The 19,143-nt window shown below is 39.4% G+C and overlaps 1 protein-coding gene across 2 annotated transcripts in view; it reads left to right on the top strand.

The window, feature by feature from the left end:
* Window positions 1-18,747, top strand: part of kbtbd8 (kelch repeat and BTB (POZ) domain containing 8) — a 50,191-nt gene extending 31,444 nt beyond the window's left edge. For both annotated transcript variants that reach the window (XM_043708305.1, XM_043708306.1), the window contains exon 4: window positions 17,337-18,747. In XM_043708305.1, coding sequence (XP_043564240.1) covers window positions 17,337-17,800 — 464 coding nt within the window. In that variant the 3' untranslated portion in view covers window positions 17,801-18,747. The remainder of the gene's footprint in view (window positions 1-17,336) is intronic.
* Window positions 18,748-19,143: the final 396 nt, after the last annotated feature.

Consider the following 19,143-nt stretch of genomic DNA (forward strand, 5'->3'; position numbering starts at 1 on the left):
GTACAGGTTGTAACATTAAAACCTGGCTTGATAGACCCTAAGGTTTACTTTGCAATTTGTTTACCATGGTGGTCAGTTACTGAACATTTTACATAAGGCTGACATTATACTTAGAATGTAAATTGATGGCAGGAAAGAAAAGGAACGGGACACCCAAACTATATAAAGATATGATAATTTGAAACAATCTTATTCTAAACAACAAAAAGATAGATTCACCTTTTATTTCCCAGCCATGTACTTTACAGAAACAACTCTGGAGAAGTATTATTCCCATCTTTAAAATTTCTCAATAAACTAACAAAGTGCATGTCTTTACCTTTTTAGTGACTTTCTGCACATTCACCAGATGTGATTCTGTCTCCCCAAGAAATACAGGCATTCTGGCTGGGGCTGTTTTCCCTGGATCGTTGGAGGCTGAGGGGTGACCTTTATAGAGGTTTATAAAATCATCAGCGGCATGGATAGGGTAAAGAGCAAGTTCTTTTTCCTGGGTTGGGGGAGTCCGAAACTAGAGAGCATAGATTTAGGGTGAGAGGGGAAAGATTTAAAAGGGACCCTAAGGGGCAACATGTTCACGCAGAGAGTGGTGCATGTATGGAATGAAATGCCAGCGGAAGTGGTGGAGGCTGGTACAATTACAATATTTAAAAGTCATTGGGATGCATATATAAATAGGGTTTAGAGGGATATGGGCCAAATACTGGCAAATGGACGACATTAGTTTATGATATTTGGTTGGCATGGACGAGTTGAACCGAAGGGTCTGTTTCCTTGTTGTAATCTCTATGCCTCTGTGACTGTACTGAACTCTTAAGATAATCTGAGGCATAAGTTTTCTGGCCCTGTCTACTTGTACTCCTGAAAGAGCTTAAGACTAATTTCTAGCTTTGTCCAGAAGGCTGCTGAAATATAAACTGTCCTTCTCGTAAGATCATTTTCTTCTGAACTCAACTTGTGTCTGGCTCCTCTCTTCCTATATGTCATAAATGCTCAAATCGTCAATATGCAGCAGTTATCTCTCCATGAGCTTGTTGAGACATGTAGCTTAAGTCACATGATTTATTGAAAACGCTGTCCTTAGCTCAATGTTCCAAATAACTTCATAACCCTTTAAAAAGCAAATCAGACTCTTACACCATTGAAATGAAACATGTATTTATATTAGCTTGAGAATCTGAATTCTCAAATAATAAAATAGTACAAACTTCCTTCACATCTAAACTTCCCAAAAAAAAACTCAATTCAACTTTCTAGATAAACAGTACATGGATTTTCACAACCATCCTATTCTACACAAGTCCACGGTGGCTTAGTGGTTAGCACTGCTGCCTCATAGCACCAGGTCCCAGATTTAATTCAAGCCTGAGGCGACTGTCTGTGTGGAGTTTGCACATTCTCCCCATGTCTGCGTGGGTTTCCTCCGGGTGCTCCGGGTTCCTCGCACAGTCCAAAGATGTGCAGGTTAGGTGAATTGGCCATGCTAAATTGCCCAGTGTCAGGTGTATTAGTCAGAGGGAAATGAGTCTTGGTGGGTTACTCTTTGGAGGATCAGTGTGGACTGGTTGGGCCGTAGGGCCTGTTTCCACACTGTAGGGAATCTAATCTAATCAAGTCCATTTTAATCATCATATTAGGACTTTTGTAGTAAAATGACACCCACAATGAGGTTACTCTCATCAACAGCCGGTTTAAACATCATTCTCTGATACTGCTGGAACTGGTGGGGTGACCAGTACAGCTTCAAGTTGTCTGAGGCACCCTGACATTCTTTTATCCATTTGATTTATTTTGCTTCTTTAACTAAATTGTCAGAAAAGCCCCACAGTGCTGAAATTCAGAATAAACTTGTGACTAAATATACTGTTGCCAGTATGTTACAGAATTTCATATTTTGTCCCAAGCACTGGAAAGTATGAGACCCCCAGTTTTTATTTCTCTAACTGCTGCTTGGTCTTGTCTCTGTGTGTCAGTTTACTTTAGCAATTCATTTTTAGCAAAATTTATGATCAAATTCGCAGTTTTGTAACCAATAATACAGTTTGTTCAACTGTTGTAAATCTTTCTAGGTTTGGTTTAACACAATCAAATTTACTAGCTACATAATCCTTTGGTGGCCTTATTGGATAATTTTTAAGGAAGTTTTTTTTTGTATATTTTGCATTCCAAGTCACATGATTTTACATTGATAAAATCCATCCAGTGTTTCAAGAGCTGATACTTAGAGTCATAGAGATGTACAGCATGGAAACAGACCCTTTGGTCCAACCCATCCATGCCGACCAGATATCCCAACCCATTCTAGTCCCACCTGGCAGCATCCCTCCAAACCCTTCCTATTCATATACCCCTCCAAATTCCTCTTAAATGTTGCATTTGTACCAGTCTCCACCACATCCTCTGGCAGCTCATTCCATATACGTACCACCCATAAAGTTGCCGCTTAGGTCTCTTTTATATCTTTCCCCTCTCACCCTAAATTATGCCCCTCATAGTTTTGTAAACCTCTATAACATCACCCCTCAGCCTCCGACGCTCCAGGGAAAACAGCCTCAGCCTGTTGAGCATCTCCCTGTAGCTCAGATCCTCCAACCCCAGCAACATCCTTGTAAATCTTTTCAGAACCCTTTGAAGTTTCACAACATCTTTCCGATAGAAAGGAGACCAGAATTGCATGCAACATTCCAACAGTGGCCTAACCAATGTCCTGTACAGCCGCAACATGATCTCCCAACTCCTGTACTCAATACTCTGACCAATAAAGGAAAACATACCAAATGCCTCCTTCACTATCCTATCTACCTGCAACTCCACTTTCAAGGAGCTAAGAACCTGCACTCAAAGGTCTCTTTGTTTAGCAACACTCCCTAGGACCTTACCGTTTGGTGTATAAGTCCTGCTAAGATTTGCTTTCTCAAAATGCAGCACCTTGCATTTATCTGAATTAAACTCTATCTGCCACTTCTCAGCCCATTGGCCTATCTGGTCCAGGTCCTATTGTAATCTGAGGTAACCCTCTTCGCTGTCCACTACATCTCCTATTTTGGTGTCATCTGCAAACTTACTAACTGTACCTCTTATGCTCGCATCCAAATCATTTATGTAAATGACAAAAAGTAGAGGGCCCAGCACCGATCCTTGTGGCACTCCACTGGTCACAGGCCTCCAGTCTGAAAAACAACCCTCCATCACCACCACCCTGTCTTCTACCTTTGAGCCAGTTCTGTATCCAAATGGCTAGTTCTCCCTATATTCCATGAGTTCTAACCTTGCTAATCAGTCTCCCATGGGGAACCTTGTCGAACGCCTTACTGAAGTCCATTTAGATCGCATTTACTGCTCTGCCCTCCTCGATCTTCTTTGTTACTTGTTCAAAAAACTCAATCAAGTTTGTGAGAGATGATTTCCCACGCACAATGCCATGTTGACTATCGCGAATCAGTCCTTGCCTTTCCAAATACATGTACATCCTGTCCCTCAGGATTCCCTCCAACAACTTACCCACCACCGAGGTCAGGCTCACCGGTCTATAGTTCTCTGGCTTGTCCTTACCACCCTTCTTAAACAGTGGCACCACGTTTGCATACCTCCAGTCTTCCGGCACCTCACCTGTGACTATCGATGATACAAATATCTCAGCAGCAGGCCCAGCAATCACTTCTCTAGTTTCCCACAGAGTTCTTGGGTACACCTGATCAGGTCCTGTGGATTTATCCGCCTTTACCGTTTCAAGGCATCCAGCACTTCCTCCTCTGTTATCTGGACATTTTGCAAGATTCTTTAGTCAGTTGAACTTGCCAATATCCTTTTAACGCAATAATCTTTGTAAACAAATGTGCTTGTTCAACCCTCTCAATTCAGTCCTCCAATGAGGAATTATCAATTAATCAGTCTTTGTTACCACATTAACTTTGTGATAATCGATGCAGTCATTTTGACCCATCTGGTTTCGGCACCATCATAATGGGTGAGCTCCAGCTATTAAAACTGTAGTTTTCCATCATAAATGTGCTGTGCTGTCTTGTCTCATTTGAGCTGACTTCTGTGCTTTGTATGTAATATATTCCCTACGTCAACATAATATATAGTCAGATGTTTTCCTGCCCTTTGTACACAAATAAATGCATTCTACTCATTGCTTTTTATAAACACTTTCCTAGCTTTCTCCGAGATAAAATATTATGCTATCTAACTTTTTCAACATCACTATTTTGTAATCATATCACTGGAGAGTCTGATTTATTATCCAATTGCTCTGATATTTCTATTTGACTCCCTATTTGGTTTACCACTAAATGCACTTCTAACCAGACAATCCTTCTTATCGTTATACTGATTTAACATATCACTTTAACATATGACACTTTCTCTTTTTTTAATACACTCCAGAGTAATCTGTGTATAATTCACATCATTGAATTTTCACATTGAGTGTGTTTTTGATTTGGTCCAGTGAACCTTGCTTTTAATACTTCACAGAAAACAGGTTACAGTATTAATACCTTGTCTCCTACAATAAAATTCTGGATGTTAGTCTTTTTATTAGCTCTAATTTTTCATTGAGGATTTTTAAAATACTTTATTAAAAATCACACAACTTTGTCCACCCCAGTCCAACACCAGCACCTCCACATAATAAATACTTTATGGACAACTCTCACACTTTGGTTCATTTTTCTTGAAAGCCTGAAACACCGGTTGTTAGTTTAATCTCTGGAATTTTTGATTTTTAAATTTCCCATTTTTAATTTAAATGGACCTCTCACCTGGTGTTCATATTTCAGTTCAAAAAGACTGAATCCTCTGGATTCACTAAAGGCATCCCTAATGGAAAACAATAATAAGGGAATTCCTTCATCCCAGTGCTGCATTCCTGGCAATCGGGTCCAGTTTTGGTGTTTAAAGTTTGTTGACATCTTTCTAATGCTCTTTCAAATTGTGGGTGACCAAGGGAGGACAAAAATTGTTTTATTGAGTTTTCATGATGCAAAATATTTGTGACAATCTTTATCCATATTTTGGGTTAAATCTTGGAAGAAATTGGAACTAACTGTTCCATAAAAGAACTTTGTAATTTTCTCCATAGGCACCATCTCAAAAAATCTTGTCCACGTATCTGAAATTGTTAAGATATTTATTCTCATTCCAAGTTTCACAGTACTGCAGATTAAAGGAATAGTGAAGTCTTGCTTCAGTGCATAAGAGCTTGATTAGACCCCAACTGGATTACTGTGTACAGTTTTAGTTTCCTTATCTCAGGAAAAATATTATTGCCATAGAGGGAGTGCCTCAAAGGTTCACCAGCCTTGTTATGGAATGACAGGACTGTTATGTGAAGAAGGATTGGGCAAACTGAGACTCTTCCTTTTTGGAGTGTTGCAGAATGACCGAATAGCTAATTAAAATTTAGAAAATAATGAAAAGGATCAACAGGGGAGATGCAGGTGTGATATTTCTCGTAATGACGGAATCTTAATTCAGGAGATGGTTTAAAAATAAGGAGAATGCAACTTAATCATGTGAGCAGAATTTATTTTACTCAGAGGATTGTAAACTTTTAGAATTCTTTACCAGAGGGGGCTGTAGAGGCTCAGTCTTTGAGTGTGTTTAGGATGGTGAGTGACAGATTCTTGATTACAGGTGGTGTACAGGCTTATGGGAATGAAGTTAGTAAAAGGTATTGGAGTTCTGATCAGTCATGAGCATATTGAATGTCAAGGGCAAGCTTGACAAGCTGAATGGCCTACCTTGCTCCTTTTTTCCAGCACAATCTATTAAGACCTTGGTTATGGTTCTTTTGAAAGCTGTATCAGATTTCAAAGTGCAGGCATAATTGATGGTTGGGATTTCTGCATTGTTGACATATGGCACATCCGGCAAAATATGACCAAGTCATTAAATGCTAGCTAATAAAAATATTTTAGTTTTTCCCTTTGTTTATCTAATATCTAAGTGACCTACCATTGGAATTTTGTGAACCACTCATTAAAAGTTTATGATACTCAGATGTAATTGCCCCCGATGGACAACACCCATTCCTCATCACCTGGTATTTTGGGTGGTTTCCATTTTCTCATTAACACTTTGTCTTTTAAATAATAAGGAGAATGTGAGGTCTGCAGATGCTGGAGATCAGAGCTGAAAATAGACATTTCTTCCTGATGAAGGGCTTATGCCCGAAACGTCGATTCTCCTGTTCCGTGGATGCTGCCTGACCTACTGTGCTTTACCAGCAACACATTTTCAGCTTTTAAATAATAACTTGGGTATTGGTTCTGATTCACTTTGAGCAGACTATTTGATATAGCTTTTTCAATTCCAGATCTGTCTGATCTTGTATTTCTATTAAAGAAGCTAGGCAAAGTATGTCAACCTCATTGTCTTTGTCTTTATCTTTTAGTTTACTTTAAGTTTTTATAAATAACATCAGAGAACTTGATTTCTAAGTCAGTCCCCTTTTTTTTGTAGCCACTGTCTCTTTGTGTGTAATCCTATGAATGTGAGATTTGGTCATAAGAATCAGGAACCAATCCAGTATATTGACCTGTAGATTATCAGTTTCTTCTACTGGTTTATCAAATAACATCGCTAAGGCCAATATTTTTGAACCAGCCCAGGTCATTTCCAAAATCAAATCAATTTCTTATATAGTGATTTATTGCACTAATCCAACTGAAAATTGTCTTTAATAAGTCACTCTTTATTCCACCTCTACATAATGTAATATTTTTCTATTGTCTACGTAACAGGACCAGTTTTTAACTTCACTGTGCACTTCCAATTAAAATTTTCTCCTTCATTAGCCTCATTAGCAAGACAAATTGTATGAGCTCCATTTGTTGGTTATGAACTATTTATTGTTCTGCCTCTTTCGAATTTCAGGAAGGCGATGGCCTAGTGGTGGTGTTCTGGGGACTGGTGTTCAGATCCCACCACGGTAGATGGTGGAAATTGAAATCAATGAAAATCTAGGAATCAGGGTCTAATAATAACCATTAATCCACTGTCAATTGTCAGAAAAACCCATCTGATTCAATAATATGCCTTCAGGGATGGAAGCTGCCATCCTTACTTGGTCTGGTTTGCATGTGACTCCAGACCCACAACAATGTGGTTTAACTCTTCACTGCCCTCTGGGCAGTTAGGGGTGGACAGTAAATGCTTGTCTAGCCAGTGATGTTCTCATTCTGTGAACAAATTTTTAAAAATACTCTCCCTTTTTGGAATGAAATAATCAAAATCTCCAGTTGTCTCCTTGTCTTCGGCAGTAATTAAAGGAAATTGTTTGACTGTCTTGATTCATCTCTTTCCCACTGGTAGGTTCCAAGAAAACATGTTCCACTTGTACTGCTGCTGCAGGTTGAGTACAGTTTTTATTTTGCTTTTGCATTCTTTGCCAAGCATTCCTTTTAATGTAGTAAGACTCCCATTTAATTCCCAGCAATTAGCTTTAGTATATCCAATCTTATTACAGTTGCAGCATATTACTTATTTAATCACTTTTTAGATTCTAACCTTCCTCTTTCTGTTTGTTCAATAAAACTAATGCCTTTTCATCCCAGAATATTTTCTATTCTTCAACTTCTTTCATGATATGCACCTGATCATTTTCCCAACTGTCTGTGTGAGATATCGTAGATATTTGCTAGAACTGCTCAAAATAAGTCTTAAGAATTGCCAGAATACTTTTTGGAGTTCTCTCACTATCATGGGTTGCCTCACATTTTCAACGTTTTCTCAACTTCAGTGATTAAAACCACTGATCCCATAACATTTTTCCCCTTGCAAATTTTAAAAATGTCCAATTAGCTGTCTGTCTTCTAGTCCTAAACTTTAACTGATATGCTTCGGGATCATGAATGCTTTATATTTTTTTGTTTAAATGTTTATTAAAAACAGTTTCATATTTTTCAGGTTGCTCTTCCTGACAAACTTGATTGTGTATTCATGGGTTGTTCCTACCATGAAACTCTCATTTAAGACCCAAATATCTTTTAACTGCTTCAACTTCCCAGCTAACTTTTTTAAATAAGGCAAAATATCTTTCAGCTTCATCCTCTGTAAATTTAAGCATTAAGTATAGGTACCTAATCTAATCAAATCCCTCAAGGGAAAATTGCCAGTGTGACCCCCCCACCCCACCCCAACCCTTGTTCGATAAGGGAAGGAGACAGCTAGCAGGAAACTAAAGGCTGTTTAGTCTAGCATCTGCCATTGAGGAAAATGCTAGAGTGTTGTTTATAAAAAGTTAGCAGAATAGTTCAAAAAATGTTAAACTACATTGACTCTGATTATTTTTGTAAGAGGGATCCTAAGTTTGAGGATATAACAAAGCCAAGTTAATAAAGGGAAGTTAGGAGATGTAGACTGTATTCCGTACATTGTTTTTTTACAGCTGATCTGAATGTGGCAGTGGCTTCTAGAAGTCAACACATCAGCATGCTGTTTGGTTTAATAAAACTGTTGAGCAGCTTTGAGGTTATGCAACTTACAGGAAATGTGGGATTGTAGTGTAAAAATAAATTAGATAAAATTAAATATTAAATCAGATAAAAATAGAAATGACTGAAAAAGTTCAGCAGGTTTGGCAGCATTTGTGGAGAAAAATCAGTTAACATTTTGAGTTAAGTCACCCTTCTTCAGAACTGTTGGCAAGAAAAATGACAGCTAGAAAAATGTCAGTTTACTGGCATTTGTGGCGTGGGCCACCAGTCCTAGGGCCTCAATCGTTTAACATTAATGACTTGGAAGAGAGTGAACAGTGTAACGTATGTAGATTTGCTGATGAGACAAAAATAGACAAGAGCATGTTGTGATGACTGCATATGGATAAATTGAGTATGTAAAAAAATTAAATGGAGTTTAAAGTAGTAAGTGTGGGGGTCATGAACTTTAGTAAGAAGGATCAAAGGCAGACTATTATTTAAATAGTGAGAGACTCCAAAAAGTGCAGTGCAGAGTGACCTGGGTGTTGTACATGAAATGGCAGTCCGGAGTGCAGATGCACTAAGAAAGAATGAAGGGAAATGGAATTTTAGCCTTAGTTGCTTGGGAGGTTGGAATTTAAAAGTGAGAGACTTGCTAAAACTTACAAGCTGTTGTTGAGGCTACAATTATTTGTGGTCCCTTTATTTAAAAAGGGATACTTTGACATTGGTGGCAGTTCAAAAGCGATTCACTAGACAATTCCTTGGATGAAGGGGGTGTCTATCAAGAATGACAAAAACAGATTTAGCCCTTATTCATTAGAGTTTAGATGAATGAAGAGTAATCTTATTAGCGTGCACAGTATTCTGAGGGGGCTTGACAAGGTCAATGTTGAGAAACAAACAGACAAAGTTGAATAAACTGTGTAATTTTTTTCTGTTCTGAAGAATCTTCATTCCAGACAAGTAGTTAATTCCATTTTTCTCTCTGCACAGATGCTGTCAGACATGTTTAGTTTCTTCAGCATTTTGTGTGTTTGTTTCAGATTTCCAGCATCTACAGTATTTTGCTTGTATTAGATTGTTCAGAAGATGTTTCCATTAGTTGGAGAACTAAACGATATCATTACAGATTAAATACACACTCATTTAAAACTGAGATGCAGAAGAATTCCTTCTGAGAGTAGTGAATGTCTAGAGTTCTCTACCTCCAGATTTTGGAGGCGAGATTGCTGAATGTATTTAAAGAGGAAGTAGTTTTTTTTGAAGTAGCGAGAACTTGAGGGCTATGAGAAACTGATGAGGTCTGGGCAGACCAGCCATGGTCTTATAAAATGGCAGGACAGGCTTGAGGGGCTGAATGGCCTAATATTGTTCTATGTTCTCTTTGGAAGCTGAATCATCCTCTGAACTACTGCTTCGTTCCCCTGACTTTCCAATTCCAGCTTTTGTATTTTCAGTTTTTGTTTTCCTTTCTTTGTGTTCGATTTTGATTGCCTTTTCTGTTTTCATTTTCATTCCATGGCTCTTTTTTCTTCCTATTCAAGTTTTTGCATTTACTAAGTCATGTTTTGTTTCCATTTCTAACTAAATGTTAGCTGATTCTAGCAGTGACACATCAATTTTAGGTTTCACTTGTTTTATTTCTGAATGCAGGATCACAAAAAGTTAATGTTTAAAACGATTTTAACATCTCAACTTTTTGTGATCCTGCTTTTATTTCTATCTTGAACTTATTCACTAGCTCCATGTAGCTATAGTCAAAGATTTCAAATAATTAGCTATTTATATTTTCTACCAGAAACGCTTTAGCAATGGTCAAATCAGCTTTGGCATACTGCGTGCAGATCTGGTTGCCACATTACCAGAAGTATGTGGATGCTTTGGAGAGGGTGCAGAAGAGGTTCACCAGGATGTTGCCTGGTAGGGAGTGCATTAGCTATGAAGAGAGGTCGAGTAGATTAGGATTATTCTCATTAGAAAGATGGAAGTTGAGAGGGGAACCTGATTGAGGTCTACAATATCATGAGAGGTATGGACAGGGTGGATAGCAAGAAGCTTTTTCCCAGAGTGGGGGAATTCAATTACTAGGGGTTAGGAGCTCAAAGTGAGGGGGGAAAAGTTTAAGGGAGATAGGCATGTAAAGTTATTTACGGAGAGGGTGGTGGGTGCCTGGAACACAGTGGTAGTAAAGGTGGGCATGATAGCATCATTTAAGATATATCTAGACAGATAAACGAACGGGCAGGGAGCAGAGGTGTTCAGACCCTTAGGAAATGGGTGACCAGTTTAGATAGAGGATCTAGATTGGTACAGGCTTGGAGGGCTGAAGGGCCTATTCGTGTGCTGTAATTTTCTTTGTTATCTGTAATCAGAACAAATCCTGTTTTTATTCCCAGAAGTTACACGCGCATGTTTTCTTTAAAAGTTGATTGATCTGTTTTGCACAAGGAGGAGAAAGTGAGGTCTGCAGATGCTGGAGATCAGAGATGGAAATGTGTTGCTGGAAAAGCGCAGCAGGTCAGGCAGCATCTAGGGAACAGGAGAATCGACGTTTCGGGCATTAGCCCTTCTTCAGGAATGAGGAAAGTTGGTCCAGCAGGCTAAGATAAAGGTTTGTAGAGGGAGAAAGAGAGCTTCTTCAAGGAAGGCATCCTTGTAAGAGGATTCGCAGTAGGTTTGCACAAGCCTCACTTTCTTATGCTCCCATCTGATGGTAATGCTGTCAATTATAGATTTCAGAGTAAAATCTGGGTCAATAGACCATAAGTTTTATTTTTGCAATTTGGCTACCTAGTAGTCAGTCATTGAACACAGGCTACTAATGCACTTATAATAAAATAATATAACTTTATTAAACAAAGTAAACAAAATACCAAGCAATACATGCTTTGCAATTTGGGATGATGTTACAAACAGCTGAAAAGAATCAGTTCTTGTTCCCAGCAATATCCTTTACAAATATTCAACTTGGGTGAAGTGTCACTTCTTCTGTCTTCACTTGAAAATTTCTGACTGAGCTGAGCTGGTTGCATTTCTTTTTGATGACTTTCTGTACATTCACCAGATGTAATTCTTACCATCTTTCTGCAAGATGTACAGACAGCCTAACTTGCTGCTTTTTCCTCATTGAGCCCTAAGAAACGATGTAGAATTTTTCAAACCCTCTTAATTAGACGACTGCAAAACAGTCTTAAGGCTGCTGAAAATTACACTGCCCGTCTTGTAAAGATCTTTTTCTTCTGAACTCAAACTGCCTGTGGGCCCTAGCCACCTGTCTTGCTGTAGGTTGTCAGTACTAAAGTCAACAGTAACCAGCAATTATTGCACCAGGTAGCTTGTTTAGCCATTTAGCTTAATTCACATGATTTCTTGGAACACTATCTTTAGCTTACTGTCCCAAATAACATTCTGACCCTTAAAAGAGAAAAACACCCTCAGAGCACTGCTTTAGAATTCAAGTTCCCATATGATGATGATACATCTTTCATTTGTTGTGGGCCTGATGTCACAGCGCAATGTGGTCAAATTTGAAATAAATTTGATGGGTGGGTGGGTTGTTGGGGGGCGTGGACCTGACCAGGTAGTCATGGAGGGAACGGTCTTTGCAGAAGGCGGAAAGGGGTGGGGAGGGAAAAATATAGGGTGGAAGGTGAGCACCAGGGACGTTCTGTCCTTGTTACGGTTGGAGGGATGGGGTCTGAGGGTGGATGTGCGGGATGTGGACGAGATGCTTTGGAGGGAATCTTTAGCCACGTGGGAAGAGAAATTGCGGTCTCTAAAGGAGGCCGCCATCTGGTGTGTTCTGTGGTGGAACTGCTCCTCCTGGGAGCAGATACGGCGGAGGCTGAGGAATTGAGAATACATGGTGGCATTTTTGCAGGAGGTAGGGTGGGAAGAGGTGTAATCCAGGTAGCTGTGGGAGTCGGTGGGTTTGTATAAAAAAAAAATGTCGGTGTCAAGTCGGTCGTCTATAGTGGAGATGGAGAGGTCCAGTAAGGGGAGGGAGGTGTCAGAGATGGTCCAGGTAAATTTAAGGTCTGGGTGGGATGTGTTGAAGTTGCTGAATTGCTCAACCTCCTCGCGGGAGCACTAGGTGGCACCAACGCAGTCATCAATGTAGCAGAGGAAGAGGTGGGGGGAGTGGTGTCGGTGTAACTACAGAAGATGGACTGTTCCACGTAGCCAACAAAGAGACCGGCATAGCTGGGGCCTATATGGGTGCCCATGGCTACCCCTTTGGTCTGGAGGAAATGGGAGGATTCAAAGGAGAAATTGTTAAGGGTGAGGACTAGTTCGGCCAAACGAATGTGTCGGTGGAAGGGTACTGTTGGCGACGTCGGAAGAGGAAGAAACTGTGGGGTTGGAGGCCCTGGTCATGGCAAATGGAGGTGTAGAGGGATTGGATATCCATGGTGAAGATGAAGCATTGGGGACAGGGGAAAGGGAAGTTTTGGAGGAGGTGGATGGTGTCTCGAATGTATGTGGGGAGTTCGTGGACTGGGGGGGATAGGACAGTGTCGAGGTAGGTAAAGATGAGTTAACTGGGGCAGAAGCATGCTGAGACAATGGGTCGGCCAGGGTGGTCAGGCTTGTGGATTTTGGGAAGGTGGTAGAACCGGGCAGTGCTGGGTTCCCAGACTGAGTTTGGAAGCTGTGGGTTGGAGGTGATGAGGTTCTGTATTGTCTGGGAGATGGTTTGGTGATGGGGGGGGTGGGGTCATGGCGGAGGGGGTGGTAGGAGGAGGTGTCCTTGAGTTGGCGTCTGGCTTCAGCGGTGTAGAGGTCAGTGTGCCAGGGATATATTTCCCTCCCCATGCCTTTCTGCCTTCTGCAACTTGGGACATAATTCCCTCCCCACCCCTTTCCGCCTTCCGCAAAGACCGTTCCCTCCGTGACTATCTGGTCAGGTCCACGCCCCCAACAACCCACCCTCCCGTCCTGGCACATTCCCCTGCCACCGCAGGAATTGCAAAATCTGCGCCCACACCACCTCCCTTGCCTCCATCCAAGGCCCTAAAGGAGCTTTCCACATCCATCAAAGTTTTACCTGCACATCCACCAATATCATTTATTGTATCCGTTGCTCCCGATGCTGTCTCTACATTGGGGAGACTGGATGCCTCCTAGCAGAGCGACTTTAGGGAACATCTCCAGGACACCCGCACCAATCAACCACACCGCCCTGTGGTCCAGCATTTCAACTCCCCCTCCCACTCAGCCGAGGACATGGAGGTCCTGGGCCTCCTTCACCACTGCTCCCTCACCACCCGATACCTGGAGAAAGAAGTCTCATCTTCTGCCTCGGAACACTTCAACCCCAGGGCATCAATGTGGACTTCACCAGTTTCCTCCTCCCTGACCTATCACCTTCATCCCCACCCCCACTCACCTACTGTACTCTATGCTACTTTCTTCCCACCCCTACCCCCACCCTTCTCTCAAATATCTCTCCACCCTTCAGGCACTCTACCTGTATTCCTGATGAAGGGCTTTTGTCCGAAACGTCGATTTTCCTGCTCGTCGGATGCTGCCTGAACTGCTGTGCTTTTCCAGCACCACTGATCCAGAATCTGGTTTCCAGCATCTGCAGTCATTGTTTTTACCTAATTGATGTTTACGGCTCAAGCATGAATAAAATCAATTTCTTGCAATTCAGTCATTCTGTTTTGAGGAAATTATCACTTCAGTGATTCATTTAAATTTGCTGTTTTGCCATGTTTAGCGACAGCTGATGACAGAAGTACTACTTTTAAACTTTGAGCTCATTTCAGTGTCAATTTGACAGTGAGTTTGCTGAGTTCATGTAAATGCCCTGAAGCAATACCATTTAATATTTAAGCAGTTGCTGGTAATTCAGGTTGTTTGTTGACATAATGTACAGGTGAAGTTTTCTTTTTTGTTTTTAACTGAAATAATTTGAGTATTTGTTATATTTGTATTTGCATGCTTTGCTAAAATTCACCTCTGATCTCATTCAGGCTGATCTTAATTAAGGTGTGATAGTTATCAGGCCTTTGATTCTAATTGTAACAGAACTAAGAAGTTCTAAATTCGATGCTCAGACTGAAAAGGATTACAGTTGATAAAATGTAATCCTTTCCCTGTAATTGATTGATTATCAAGGCCTTTGGCTATTAATGCTGTGAAGATCTTATTCTAGTGTCGGACACAGAATTCTCATTCCTGACTCTCAGCTTCTACCAGTCATGAGCAACTATCACTGTTAGTTGTAAAATGCAAATTGGATTAACTCTGGCTCGTTGGTAGAAAGAGATTGATAATATTTTACAAAGTGATTTAATATATACTTAGCCTGTGCACCAATATTGATTCATAATAGTTCACCATTCTCAGTAGTTGGTAGTAATCTCTGTATCAAGAACTGTCTTCATTTATTTATTTTTCCACACATTTGCTTTCTATTTCCTACTCCCCTCATCTCTTACAACAAAGAAAATCAAATTTAAGTTTCAGATGCATGCTACTGTGTATTAGAGAAATATTAGAACTGTTTGTAATAGGTAATATGTTCAGTGATTATGGGATGGGGCGAACAAATACCTTTAACCAGAGTGTACTAGTTTGCTAATACAGCTTTTTAAAATTTACATCGACAATGTTCTATCATATTTTAAATTCTGTTATCCCTCAGTTGATGCAGATCATGATTCTCTGACTGAAAACTGGAAAAGTGACTCACTCCCTGCTGCTGTCAGGCTCTTGAATGAGGTTGCTCCCTACTACCACACCCCTTGCAGGGAATATTGTCTAGTTTTTCTTCAAGAATTAAGAATAACTGAAGGGATGAATTTCATTAAAAGGTTTAGAAGGAACAGTAAATCAAAATTATCTTGATCCTTGTATCCTAAGAATGTGATTTGTAATGTTTCACTATACATAATCCTGTTATGTTTGTGATGTCAGGTAAAGCTGGCTCCTCCAGTCAAATTGCAAAAAGTGATTCATTATTTTGTTGCTTGTGTATCTTCTTCTGTGCCATCAACCTGCTTTCAAATAATACACAATTTATTTTTGAACCTTTAAAATCTTAATTGATTAGTCACTTTCTTGTTTTGATCGTCTCGGTCCCCTTTATAATGAATATTTTGGCAGAAGACCACATTCAATACTGGATTTGTTCTTTCATTTTAAGGCATATTTCACTGATAGTTAATACCCTTCCCCATGCCTTAAGGCTGGCATGCATTTTTCTGATTTCAGTTTTAAACCACCTTTATATGGTACTTGTTAATGAAAACATTGCATGTAATTAAGCTCTCCCTGGAAAGGCCTGCACTAATTTCCTTTCCTAACTGCTATGAGAAGTTACTGGTGAGCCATTTAAACTAAACCTTTTCTTGGAATTTGTCTTTCATATGGGTGTTCCCAGAACTGAGTAAACTAAAAATTGAAAATAAAAATTTGACCACATGACAATGGTGGAGTGTTTGGACACATCCATGTGCTACTATTTCTGATATATTGTTGTACGTTGCATCCTATTTATTTTGCATTTAACATTGAGAAAGCAACTACTTGTTACTTTGCTTCAAGCTACAGAATACCATTTTCATGGATTCCTAAACCATTTTTATCAGAATTGTTCAAAAATTCATTCTAGGCCAGCTTCTGAAGAAAGTCAATAGTTAAATATTAAAATCTCTTCAACTAGAATGGCTTTATGTCCTCATCACTGTATGCATAAGATATAGAATGCCAAAAAAATTCTAAATTTAATCTTCAGATTGGCAATATAAATTTTAAGTGTGGGTCTTTACTGTCTGGTTGGGACTTAGCCAGTCCTCAGTGGTTTTGTAGCTAATTGAATTTTCTTTGGTAAATTACATTGCATTGCAATGTTTCTTTAAAATATTTCTTTAACTACTTAGTCTGAATCACAGACTACGTTTTGCAAGTGTTGCTTGAACTAACATGTTATAGTACTAAAAAATACGTTACTAATATATTATCATCCAGTGCTAGCATGCATACCATAGTAAATTATACTAACCATGTTCTGGCAGAGGTGTTCCATCATTACTTTATCGTTTATCGAGATGACTAGACTGTGAAATAGAATGTTTCCATGAGTTCTAGCTACATATGTGTGGTTTTAATGTACTTTTATGCCTTATGTTTTTCTGCAATTTGACTTGACTGTCAATGGGAGGCTGGTCATTCGTTTTTGATGAATATCTGTATTAATTATCATTGAGTCCAAACACACTGCAGTTGCTGTAATCCTGAAAGTGCTGCTTGCCCTGGAAACACATAAATTCATGCACAGATCCCTGTTTCTTTCTCAGAGAGAACGTGTATGCGCACTGTACCTGTTTCAACTCAATAAATGAACAGCAAATGACTTTCAAATGGCTCCTCAGCAAGGCTGTGATCAATTTTGTACTAAGCCAATTTATTAAATCTCCGTCATAATTTATGCATTCCCTGTGGCAACTATTTACCACTCGCTAACCAATCAGCACTGTTCCTTAATGCCATATCTGTATTGTTTTTTATCTTAAGTTGGTACTCTTGCAAATTGTCCTGATGAGTGCAACTTGAAAAAAATGTAACAATACCTCCTTCCAGCCGCCTTCATTACCAAGCAATTATGTTGCATTTAAAAACTGATAACTGGGTTAGTAAAAAGGTGTGATCAAGAACTTAAATGAAATGTAAAATGTTACAGGTAAAAAGCCTAGTCATTTGTTTATTTGCAGATGGGTTTACATGTTTTTAGTGACTCTGAATTCATTGTGGTGTGGTTGGTTGGTGATCTGATGTGTATAATTGACTTGGTCAGTGGACTGATATCTTATAGCGTCCAGTTTAGCTAATTGGATAATAAAACCACACCTTCAAACATTTTCTGTTGAACAATGTCTGAATTGTCTTTCTTTTGTTTAGGTGAGTTTTTTCTGTGCTACAATCCTCTCAAAGACTACTGGGGCTGTTTGACACCGATGAGTGTGCCTAGATCCCAGGGGCTGTCAGCTGTCTGCAAAGGTTCCATCTACTATGTAGCTGGAATTTGTAAAGCACATCAAAGAATGCTTACAGTGGAGAGTTATGACATCCAACTTAATAAATGGGTGCAAAAGAAGGACCTTCCTCTGGATCAATCGACAAACCCCTACATTAAACTTTTCTTGCTTCTTGACAAACTGCATCTTTTTGTGCGAGCAACGCAAGTGGTAGTAGAGGAACACGTTTTCCGTACTAGTCGAAAGAATTCTTTATACCAATATGATGAAGAATCTGATGAGTGGAAGAAAGTATACGAGTCACCAGACAAGCTATGGGACCTTGGCCGCCATTTTGAATGTGTTGTTGCCAAACTCTATCCACAGTGTCTTCAAAAAGTGTTTTGATTTTCTTGCAATTTGCATGAACTATTAGTGTGACATGGGCTAACAGTATTTTGTGTAATCAAAATGGCTGTTTTAAAAGCACTAAGGAAAACGGATAGGTGCTTTTGAAAGTAGCAGTGTTTGAACTTGTTCAGAAGTTTAGTTTTATAATCAAATTTTACTAACTTTTCACTGGTGCTGGGGAATATAAAAGTGCAATTACTTACATGAATTATAGCTTATTTTTATTTTTAGCTCGCTCATTCAATGGCATTTCTTGAATCAGATTGCAGTTGTCCATTGCCTGGCAATCTTAAAACTATGCAGACTAGCAGGCAAAATTCAGCTTGGAAGTAAGAAATTGTTTTGCCCAATGTTATGGAAAAACTAAAGCCTTTAATGATACATACGGGTATAAATTTGTTCAAAGTTAATAGCATCTGTATTTTTTAAGTGTCTGTATTTGAGAATTGACCATTTTACATTTAATGACCTGATTCAAATGTGAAGATATTTTAATGGCTAGATCTTGATGGGGAAACAAGTGAATTGAATGGTTTCTTCATCACCTAGAGTAACCAACTGAAGTGTTGTACCAGGGTCAAGCCTTGAAATTAAAACATACTGCATAGAATAATAGTTATGTAAAACTGTTTCACTTCGCCCCTCCATTAAATCCCTTCATTGCTTTAAATTACACAGCTTTGAAAGTTAGAAAATGTGCAATTAACAAGGGCAAGCCTTTAAACCGTTTAGGAAGCTGATGTAACTATTTAGAGGTACATGTACCTACTGTTGTAACAGAGAATATTGTTTTAGTGTGGAACAGAATGGGGAAAAGACCAACTTTTTATACAAAAATGGCTTCTGGTAGTATTGAGATTGTTCCGCGGTACTGCAGAGAAACTAGAATCTTACCAAGTTAAAAATCACACAACACCAGGTTATAGTCCAATAGGTTTAATTGGAAGCACACTAGCTTTCAGAGCGACGCTCCTTCATCAGGTGATTGACAATCACCTGATGAAGGAGCGTTGCTCCGAAAGCTAGTGTGCTTCCAATTAAACCTCTTGGACTATAACCTGGTGTTGTGTGATTTTTAACTTTGTACACCCCAATCCAACACCGGCATCTCCGAATCATAGAATCTTACCAGTTGACTTAACTTTGTCGAGCAGCATTTCATACTGCCTGCATTTCATTTGAACAGTCTAGAATTGCAGTGAAGTGCTTGGTATTTTGTAAATTCTGAATGAAGTGGATAAGATGTGAATTTTTCCCGGTTGGATATACTTCTAACTACTACAGAAGCTGAAATCTCTGATTGCCCTCCTTCTACGGAGCAATGTCATCTATTATGCATT

This window comes from Chiloscyllium plagiosum, chromosome 18 (genome assembly GCF_004010195.1).
Source record: "Chiloscyllium plagiosum isolate BGI_BamShark_2017 chromosome 18, ASM401019v2, whole genome shotgun sequence".
In the NCBI taxonomy this organism is placed as follows: Eukaryota; Metazoa; Chordata; class Chondrichthyes; order Orectolobiformes; family Hemiscylliidae; genus Chiloscyllium; species Chiloscyllium plagiosum.